At 45.5% G+C, this 10,937-nt stretch overlaps 1 protein-coding gene across 1 annotated transcript; it reads left to right on the forward strand.

Moving 5' to 3' along the window:
- Positions 1–660: 660 nt before the first annotated feature.
- On the forward strand, positions 661–10,075 carry DCAKD (dephospho-CoA kinase domain containing). Its single transcript, XM_033170905.1, has 5 exons — positions 661–780; positions 3,036–3,153; positions 5,353–5,556; positions 7,752–7,839; positions 9,760–10,075. The coding sequence occupies exons 2-5, from the start codon at positions 3,042–3,044 to the stop codon at positions 10,043–10,045; spliced, it is 690 nt and encodes a 229-aa protein (XP_033026796.1). The 5' UTR covers positions 661–780; positions 3,036–3,041; the 3' UTR covers positions 10,046–10,075.
- Positions 10,076–10,937: the final 862 nt, after the last annotated feature.

Consider the following 10,937-nt stretch of genomic DNA (forward strand, 5'->3'; position numbering starts at 1 on the left):
TTAAATTCAAGAACTGGCAACAATCCTAATTTTATTGGGGGGGGGTCAGTGTGCATTCAAAGGATCTACTCTGCCACACAACTGTTATCCAGCTGCCTCTGTCAGCTGGGATTTTGTCCCAAAGACTTTCAAGCAACCAGTTAATACTACTAGTTTGTTTATTTATTTCATAAAGTTTATATACCGCTTGACTGTAGGGGAAAGCCTCAGAGCGGTTTACAAAAAAATAATTATCGCTTTAAAAATTTGCACCATAATTTAAAACACATAGAGTTAGAATCCCAATAGAATAGGGTTTGGGGTTTTTTTGTAGTCTTTGTTTGAAATGCATTCCTGTTTCCTGGTTGTAAGCATGATCTGTTTGTTTGTGTGGAAAAGTGGCATACAAATGAATGAATGAATCAACAAACTCAAACAAATTAAAACTCATACAGGCTTTCTAAGCATCAAGGTAGGCCTGTTTAAATAAGAATGCCTTTAGCAAGCGTCGAAAAAGAATACAGTGAAGGAGCTGCGAAGAGGAGCAGCTTTAAAACTAGCTTTGACCGCCTGGAAGTTTCGACTTCCTTGCCCATTCCTTGCTCCTCGCCTCCCTCTCCCTCAAATCGCGACACTGGCTTCGCGCTTGGGGAGCAGAGCCCAGCCTCGGTGGCAGCGATTGGTTGGATTTCCCAGCGTGACTTCTCTCTGCCAATAGGAAGTCGGAAAAGTTGGACACGGGTGAAGCCGACGAGAGGGCGAGAAAGGTCTCAGTCAGCATTTGGTGGCGGAACCAAACTGGTGAGTGTGGGATGTTTTCGTGAGGATCGGGACCCTTCCTTCGCTGAACCCGGGGGCTGGGAGGGTAGGCATATCCCATGGGAGAGCAAGCTTGTTCCGGTTTATTTCCCGCGCGGCGTACCGAGGGTTTCTGAGAAAGTGCAGAGTTCCCGCGCCGCGTTCACTGTTGAGCCACCGGAGTCAAGTCACCTCGCCTCTGAGATTAGGTGGAAGAGATTCCAGGGTAGCCAGACGGTTATCCTTCAGCGCTTTTCTCTCTCTCTCTCTCTTTTAAATAGAAATTTTGGAGGTGTAGGTGGCAGGGGGCTCCACACCTGTGGCAGTGAATTATAATTGTTTTCTCCCGGTTTTTCTGGAGAAATCTCCGTTTTGCAAAACTCCAACCCTTATTGCCAGTTTTTGCTCGCTCTCTTAAGAGCCACAGATTTCAAATGCAAAGTCTGTACTGATTAGTAATGATAAGCTGGGATAAATATGAGATGCTAGAGGTGGGACACAGTAACATATTGCAGAGGGGCTCAGTCATGCTCTTGTTAGGAGTCCTAAGGGTTCCCCTGAACCCTTGTTTAAAAACACACAGACTTCTCAGGGTCTCTGGCTTTGTCCTGAAATTGCATATTTTGAAACTTCAAATCGTATACCTTCCTTCAGCCCATGGCAGTTTCAAATTTTAAGACACTATAGATTTCACTAAGCTTATTATTGACATACACCATCACACTCCCAAAATAAGATTTCCTGCCACCGCCACCACCAGAAAATTGGCCACAAAATTCACAATCCTACCCTAATGGAAGAGTATTGGTATTTTGCCACCTTTGTAGAAGTAGCCGTTGATGAAATGGCAAAAGATTCATGCATTGCAGGGCATTGAACTAGATTATCCACATGGTCCCTGCCAACTCTACGATTCTATGCTTAATCCTTAGGTAATGCAGTATTTCTGCTTGTTGCAGAGTTGTTGTTTTTTTACATTATGTGGAAGAAACCAGATAATTTGAACCTGGTGATTTAACTCCGTGCCCATTGACCAATCCTCCTCATCTTTCATACTTGCCTTGAGAGAGCTTGGGTATTGACCTTTGAAACTCTAAATGGTTCAGGTTAAGTTATTAAATAAATAAAGGACTGCCTGTGTCCATCTGAAGCTTCTCCTGGAATTAAGACCGGAGGCTCTACTCAGTGGCTCACCTTTAAGATCCATTTAATTGGAGAGCCAGGAGGAGAAGGGATGGTCCCTTTCTTATGGAACTCCCTCCCAAGGGATCTGTCACTGGCTGTCTTAGTATTGAAAGGCTTTGAAATTCTACCTGTTTTAAATGTCATTTAAAACGTATGCTTTATTGGTCACGCATGCTGCTGTTTTAATACTGCATATATGCTGGTTGAATTGCATTTAAATGTATTGTTGGGTTTTTTGTGTTTTTATTTTTCTTGTAACGATAGGGAACAACTCATTTTTTTACCATCTAAATTCCAGATAAGATGCAGGGTGGATAAAAATCAATGATTTTTTAAAAATAACATTAAAAATCGGATTTTTTTCTATTTAAATCAGATTTTTAAAATAAAACACTTTTGGAGGAAAAATATTTCTAAAGAGTTTTCTATTTAAGTTGCATTGTTGCCCAAAGGCTGTTCATCAGGAAATAAGGATTTGTTTTAAGTTTTTCATGTGTATAAAATCCAGTCAGGTTTTTGTTTTTAAAAAACCGTTTAACCACATCAGTTAACAAACATGGATACGTATGCTATAATGTTATTGTTTTAGTTAAATAGATTGTTTAAATTGTTATTAAGGAAATTATAATTTTCCTCCTTCCAGTAAAGTACAGCACAAAAGTTGTCCAAATATAAACAGTTAACTTATTAAACCTTAGAATAATTTCATAATTATCCGTCTGTGTATTTCTAATAGTATAGCCAAATCAGTAATTTTTGATATAACTGTAAAAACTACAGTACTCTGAAAATTTATTATTCCCAAAGTGAAACCTTCATCTGGTTGTAAATACTAAGATTATACCAGCAAGTATGAGTCTTTCTATAAAAAAAATGATTTAAATTAAGTCCTACTGATTTGAATCAATTTGATTTAAATCAAATCCACCCTGATAAGATGTTAGGTGGTGAGATGGGTTGAGAATGAGAGTATGGAAATGTTGAAGCTCTTCAGAACGAAGTTTACAAATGGGCACAAGCTGAGTTTCACATTTCTTTTGTCGCTTAATGGTATTTTTTTCTTTTCCACCCAGGGCAGGATGTTTCTGGTAGGATTGACGGGTGGCATTGCGTCAGGAAAAAGTACAGTGGTTGCTATGCTGAGGGAACTGGGCTGCGCTGTCATTGATGCTGATGTTATAGCCCGACAAGGTGAGCCAGCCTGTGCTCCTCGGTATGAGGGTGAACAGAAGATGCACTTTTGTTTGCCAGTGGACCGCTGGTCAGAGGCAATAGATCCTCCAGGATCCCCCAATGGAGTTGTTGTTGGGTCTGCTATTGGGTTCTGCTATTGGGGATAAAAATGTGGGATAAAAATGAGACAAATAAATTTGTGGGATAAAAATGAGACAAATAAATAGATTCCAGGCCAGTGCCACATGCCATGCAGTCTTCCAGTTGTCTTGGGGCTTACCCACATACTGGTTTTCATCCTCAAAAAAGAAGCTGCTGTGGAAGAATAGAGGGTTAATTTGGATCAGGCCTGGGGAACTGGGCTTAATTCTTTGCTTAAGCCAGGGGTCAGCAAACTTTTTAAGCAGGGCGCCGGTCCACTGTCCCTCAGACTTTGGTGGGGGGCTGGACTTATTATACTTTGAAGGGAAAAAATGAATGAATTCCTATGCCCCACAAATAACCCAGAGATGCATTTTAAATAAAAGGACACATTCTACTCATGTAAAAACACGCTGATTCCCGGACCGTCCGCGGGCCGGATTTAGAAGGTGATTGGGGCGGATCTGGCCCACGGGCCTTAGTTTGAGACAACATATGCTTTGAGACAACAATTCCCATCATCCCTGACTGCTGGTCCTGCTAGCTAGGGATCATGGGAGTTGTAGGCCAAAAACATCTGGAGGGCCAAGGTTGAGGAAGCCTGGCTTAAGCGCTGCAGCCCTGATCCCAACACACGAACGAACGAACACACACACACACACACACACACACACACACCCCTGAGAGTCGATTATGACCTAGAAAAACTATCCGCAGAAACTCTGTGCCTGTAGGTGCAATGTAAACTCAGCCCCCATCCTCTCCACCAATTGCCTTTTGAAGAGAGAAATAAAACTATGTCGGGAGTTTTAAATAACAGAGCTGTGAGCTTGTGAGCTTCTAAACTCATTTGACTCACTGCTGCTAGAAAGACAGAAAGACAGAATGCTGAGCTACTGGTCTGTTCTGATAGAACAGATCTTGTGCAATTGTTTCTTAGCCTGTGGATTGCTGCTGGAGGTAAGGTAAAGGTAAAGGGACCCCTGACCATTAGGTCCAGTCGCGGACGACTCTGGGGTTGCGGCACTTATCTCGCTTTATTGGTCGAGGGAGCCAGCGTACAGCTTCTGGGTCATGTGGCCAGCATGACTAAGCCACTTCTGGTGAACCAGAGCAGCGCACGGAAACACCGTTTACCTTCCCACTGGAGCGGTACCTATTTATCTACTTGCACTTTGACATGCTTTCAAACTGCTAGGTTGGCAGGAGCAGGGACCGAGCAACGGGAGCTCACCCTGTCACGGGGATTCAAACCGCCAACCTTCTGATCGGCAAGCCCTAGGCTCTGTGGTTTAACCCACAGCGCCACCCGCTGGAGGTAGGAGCTCTAAATGCAGAAAGCTTGGGAGAGCTCATGTGGCTTTCTGCTTGCGTGGAAGAGAAGCTGTGTTCATCTCATCCCTCCGTCGACAGCACTTAAAACCTGTCTTTTTGCCAGTTGGAGGACCTCTGCAAATAGTTTGGGCCAGTTGAAGCTAGGGCTGCTGTGGATTCTGATGCCAGCTGATCTGCGATTGCTGGACTAATGTGCAGCTCAGAATGTGGTTATCTGTCAGATTTCACACACCTCCAAATTTCTCAGTTCAAGGAAAGGCGCAGTATGCGTTACAAATGCACATATTGGGATAGAAACACATACGTCGAGACACGGTGCATATTTCAATATGCATTTTGTGGTAAAAAGCATATTTTAAATACAAATGTTCATGTAGGTTTTCAAAAAGAAGAAGTGTGCATGCACACGAAATCTGAAGTATCTGAAGAAGTGTGCATGCACACGAAAGCTCATACCAAGAACAAACTCAGTTGGTCTCTAAGGTGCTACTGGAAAGAATTTCCTATTTTGTTTCAAAAAACAAAATTTGCAAATTAATGGGGAGGTGGGACAGATTGGATTCACGAATGAGGGTATGTAGGAATTGACGCAAACTGTCTTATCGCAAGCGACCCTTCTCAACTTGCAGTTTGTCTCTGCTGTCTCCCTTGGCTCTGATTGAGTTTCCCAGTGCTACCCCTGACAAAAAAAAATTGAAAGCAACTCTGGTGGAGTCATAATGTTAACCCCTCTTTCCTCAGTGGTCCAGCCGTGCTTCCTGGCACACCAGCGCATTGTGCATTCCTTTGGCCCCGAAATTCTCCTGGAGAGCGGCGAGATCAACCGCGAAGCTCTCGGAAGCATAGTTTTCTCTCAGCCCGAAAAACGTAGGCTGCTGAATTCCATCACACACCCTGAGATACAGAAGGAGATGCTGAAACAGATCTTGAAATACTTTATGCTGGGTAAGCTACTGGTGAGGTTGATTTATTTTACTTTGCGGAATCCTCGGGGCATCGATACACGCTGCATCATCTCCCTTTGCCCTGCATTTTATTTTATTTTTCTTTGCCGGCCAAGAGGGGACGGACTGTAAAAAAAGGCCTCTGAGCGGCTTCCTTTGTGCCTTGTTTGTGCTCATCCATTCACTGCTTACATCCTGAGAATTCTTCCTTCTTTATCCTTGCCCTTTGCATTTTTGCTCCCTTAACGTTGCCTTTAAAGAGCACACACAAAAGAGTCTTTGGGAAGTATTGTGCATAATGTCACACCTTCAGAAATGCTCGCACGCACCCCCCCGGCCCCCCCCCCTACTATTCCCGGGCGCTCTTATAAAAGCTCTTTTTGAACTCGATAAGGTAAAATAATGGTTTGACAGCTGGGGTTTCTGCAGCGTCTCTCTATTCCCTTTCATTCCTCTGATAACTGTAACAAATACAGCTGACAAATCTGTCTAATCAAGGGCCTGATAACATCGCTGGCTGCTTTGGAGGTCTCGGGGTAGCAGAGAAGGGTCTCCTTACAAGGAGGAGCTCATTGAAAGTAGACAGGGTGGGAGGGAGAGCTAGATCTCTCTGCCTTCCAGTTTCTGAGGCCAATATAACCCCCTTAGATGAGAGGGGAAAGCATTTAGGGAACTGGGAAAATAGCCTCTTCAAAGCTTTGTTCTTCCGAAGACCTAGACTTTTCTGCAAATTAAGGTAATTGGAGTAATTCAACTCCCGTCATTCAAATTAGTGGCAATATTATAAAAGTGCCTCCTCCTTTGAACTGCACACTACAATGCTGGAACTCCCCTGTGCTTCTAAAGGAGTTTGCCACATGAAGCCAGAGGTGGGGAGTGTTCCCTGGTCTGAAAAACGACATCCCAGTGCCTTGTTCGGTACATGGATCCTGGCCCAATTTTGTTGCTGTTGTTGCTAAATAATTTTTATTAATTTTCAATTACAAAAATCCAATATGCACCATATTATATTAACATGAAATAAAGGTACCTTTTTACCTTAACAACAAATAGCAATACCAATTCAAATACAAATCAGTTGCATAGCCAATTATAAATTTTGTGTGGCTTCCCACTTGCTGTACTTCAGGGTCTCATTCCCTTTAATTCTGCCTCCAGACTGTTGCTCAAACCAAATACAATCCATTCTTGATAAAAGCCCTTATACCACAGCTTACAGGAATTGACTTCAATTTTCATTGACACACATAATAATTTGTAAATTCGCAGGTGAAGTTCTCCTTTCTTCTCCTGTGTGAGGTTTTAATTTCCGTTAGTTGTTCCTTTAATTCAGGGGTCGGCAAACTAAGGCCCGCGGGCCAGATCAGGCCCAATTGCCTTCAGGATCCAGCCCGCAGACTGTCCATGGATCAGTGTGGAGATTCTGTTTGTTCGGGCTGCGCCATTTTTTCCCTGCGCCATTCCATTTCCCCCCCTCTCCCTCACACACACCGCGCAGCACCTCCTCCCTCCCTCCCTCCTCCTGGCTTCTCTCTGCCCTGCCTAGAGGAGGAAGCCAGCCCTTTTGTGCCACTCATCTTCCCACCGCTGCCACCCTGGTGCTCCTGTGGGCCAGAGAGCGGAGCAGACGAGCTCTCTCTGCCTACCCACGAGAAGCAACAGCACTGGCAGTGGTGGTGGCAGCCCCAGGGAAGGTAAGCGCAGTGGCTGGGGCTGGGGGTGAGGAGGAGGATTACTTGCCCCCCTCGCCTCTTCTTCCAGCTCCCCCCCCCCCCCGGTGCCGCTTCTCTGGCCCGCCACAAGGTCTGAGGGACAGTGGACCGGCCCGCGGCTAAAAAAAAAATTCCCGACCCCTGCTTTAATTCTTTATCAAATATTATGTCCATATGAGTTATTCCTGATCCCTTTGTGCCTTTCGGCTTTGTTGACTCGGAGTTACTCTGAAGAGATCTCTCTCTCTTTGTTCTCAACTCTTCTGATTGCAACTGTAAAATTCCACTTTCGGTTTCAGGCAGGGAGTCGCCCAAATTTTACTCCAGAATCTGACAACGGGAGGAAATCACGCAAACTCTTGAATTTGCAGCGCTTTACACAAAACTCCTGGTGCAGTTTTGTGTGTGTGTGTGTGTAATGAATGCTTGCAGTTTCTATGACATTTGCGATACAAAATTCACCTCCCTCCCTCCCCCTCCCCAGGCCATCGGTATGTGATCCTGGATATCCCGCTCCTTTTTGAAACCAACACGCTGACCAAGTTCATGAAGCACACCGTTCTCGTGTACTGGTAAGGACATTACAGGGAACGACGTCGTCATGTCACGATACGACAGCACTAGTCAGTCTGATGCAACAAAGGACAGAGGATGCCCACTGGAATGCATTGGCTCCTGAACTGAGTCAGGAATCATAGAATTTAGAGTTGGAAGGGAACCCCAAGAACCATCTATTGTAGTATAATCCCTTGCAATTTCAGGAATCTCAACTTGATCATACATGACAGATGGCCGTCCAAGCTTTGCTTACATTGGATTTCCACGGGACCATTCAGATGCACCAAATCCATTATAACTGGTTGCTCGTACGGTCGTACCTTGGAAGTCAAACGGAATCTGTTCCGGAAGTCCGTTCGAATTCCAAAAGTGTGGAAACCAAAGCGTGGCTTCTGATTGGCTGCAGGAGCTGTAGTTTGTTATTAAAGCGTGCAAAGCGTTGTTAGGGGAGGCCCCTATTCCCCTCACAGAGCTACAGTGCTGAGTGTTTTAACGGTCAGCCCCTCTTCACAGCGAACTCTTGAGAAATGTAGCTCTGTGAGTAATCCAGTTTTTAAAAAATAAATAAATTGTTTATTAAAATTATATACTGCCATTCGTCAAAAGATCTCAGGGCAGTTCACAGAATAAAACGCAAGATAAAAGGCAAGTAAATAATTAAACCAAAACAGCAAAACAATAACAGACACATTTAAAAGGCTGTAGAATATTAATCGGCCAAAGGCCTGTTGAAAAGGAACGTCTTCGCCTGGCACCTAAAGCTATATAATGAAGGTGCCAGGCGAGCTTCCCTGGGGAGAGCAGTCCATAAATGGGGAGCCACTGCAGAGAAGGCCCCGTTCTCATGTTGCCACCCTCCGGACCTCTCAGCAAAGTACAGCTCCCAGATTGTTTGGGGGGGGGAGGGGAAGCCGTGACTGTTTAAAATGGTATTGTACGACTTTAAACATATATATACAAAAGGTAAAGGACCCCTGGACAGTTAACAATTGCTAGCTGTACCAGTCTGTTTCCAGCATATCGTTTTTCCTGCTAGAAGACCATTGGAAACCAAGAGGAGGGCATAAAGGTAGCAAGGTTGTTGTGTTTTTTTTTTAAAAAAAGGTAAAGGACCCCTGGACAGTTAAGTCCAGTCAAAGGCGACTATGAGGTTGCGGCGCTCATCTCGCTTTCAGGCTAGGGGAGCCGGCGTTTGTCTACAGACAGCTTTCTGGGTCATGTGGCCAGCGTGACTAAACTGCTTCTGGTGCAACGGAACACCCTGGTGCAAACCAGAGCGCACGGAAACGCCGTTTACCTTCCCACCGCAGCAGTACCTATTTATCTACCAGCACTGGCGTGCTTTCGAATTGCTAGGTTGGCAGGAGCTGGGACAGAGCAACGGGAGCTCACCCCTTCACGGGGACTCGAACCGCCGACCTCCCGATCGGCAAGCCCAAGAGGCTCATTGGTTTAGACCACAGCGCCACCTGCATCCCATACATATGGTGTGTAAGTGGCCATAGTCTCTCCTTGCTTTTCCATGACTAGATCAGGCATGTCCAACACGTAGATCGTGATCTACCGGTAGATCACTGGACGTCTCCAGTAGATCACTTGTAGATCATTGGCTCCCCCCAAAGAAGCTGAACAACTGTGGCTCCCGTTTAAAAAGCTTAACATTTTGCCTCTGAAAAAACTCAACAACTTTGACCCAAACCTCCCCAAAATGGGCCTTCCTCCTTCCTAAAAAAAAACAACTTTGACCTGAACCCCCAAAAGGGGGTAGATCACTGCCAGTTTTTAACTCTGTGATTAAATCACAGTCTCTTGGGAGTTGGCCACCCATGGACTAGATAGATGGGAGGGGGGTGTACACACACACACACACACACACACACAGCCCTTTCTGACTTTCCCCCTGAGCTCAGTCCCTCTTCCCTTCCTTTGCCAAGTGACCCACAGAGCCAGCTGTCGCGCCTGATGCGCCGGAACGGGCTGACCCAGGCGGAGGCTGAAGCGCGCATTGCTGCCCAGCTGCCCCTCGACCAAAAGGTCAAGCTGGCCGGCCACGTCATCGACAACTCGAGAGACGTCGAGACCACGAGGAAGCAGGTCCTGAAGCTTCACTCCTCGTTGGAGGACTCCATGGACTTCCTCCTGGTGCGGTTGCTGGCTGTCACAGCAGCTGCTGGGGTTGGCGGCTTGGTATATTTCCTACTGCGGCACCTCATGTCTTAACTTGCCCTTGGTGGTGGTGACGGGGGGGGGGGAGGAAAGGGGGACCAAACCCTTCCGTGTTGGGAAGGGCAATAGAAACCCAGAACCTTTCCCTACCTTTTGCAGCCTGAACGACTCAAAAGACTGTTGTCTTTCCGAACGCCTCTGGAAGTGAAAAGAGGCGTCATTCGTTCCAAAGCGGCTCTCGGCTATCTTTGTACGTGGCTCCCTTGCAAAAGATTGTAGTCGCACCTGAGGATGGAAAGGGGTTGTGGGTGTTGTTAACTAAAGCTGGTAGGAATTTTCGTCTGCTGGGCCAAGGGGCTGTGGGTGGGGGCGAAACTTGCTGGCTACTACTGAAGTGTAAAAAGGCATCCTATTAAATTTGACATGAGGAAAGTCCACAACAAAGTTACTTTAAAAAAAAAGGGTACTGTACCCCTCTTCCCCCTCCAATATGCTATTGACTGCATCCTTGAGAGCTTCATTTTCAATGGTTCTCCAGGAATGTGGTCAATATTGAATATTGCTTGTGGGGCACTCAGCCAAAATGCTCTCTGTGGGGAACTGACAAGGAAAAGTCCCCTCTCGGAGGTGTGAAAATACCCTGGGAAGTTGGAGAGGCTGTTCCTTTTCTTCTTCTTCTTCTTCTTCTTCTTCTTCTTCTTCTTCTTCTTCTTCTTCTTCCTCTGGAGGCTGTTTGGTTACTGCGTTTCATGTAACATCAATTTATTTGTATGACTCATACAGCTCAAGCATGTACTACAGTCTTACAATATAGTATTTGTAATTATGAACTGGAGCTTGTAGGTTTTTTTTTCGCCCCTCAGCGCCTGGCTTATATTCAAACTGAGATCATGATGGTGAGTATTATTTATGAATTGTGTCCCGTTGAGGCATCCGGAAGCAATCT

Source organism: Lacerta agilis, chromosome 14 (genome assembly GCF_009819535.1).
Source record: "Lacerta agilis isolate rLacAgi1 chromosome 14, rLacAgi1.pri, whole genome shotgun sequence".
Lineage (NCBI taxonomy): Eukaryota > Metazoa > Chordata > Lepidosauria > Squamata > Lacertidae > Lacerta > Lacerta agilis.

Coding starts and splice junctions, on each gene's coding strand:
- DCAKD (XM_033170905.1), top strand. CDS start 3,042: ATGTTTCTGGTAGGATTGACGGGTGGCATTGCGTCAGGAAAAAGTACA. Junction 3,154..5,352: donor TGATGTTATAGCCCGACAAG/GTGAGCCAGCCT, acceptor CTCTTTCCTCAG/TGGTCCAGCCGTGCTTCCTG. Junction 7,840..9,759: donor CACACCGTTCTCGTGTACTG/GTAAGGACATTA, acceptor TCCTTTGCCAAG/TGACCCACAGAGCCAGCTGT.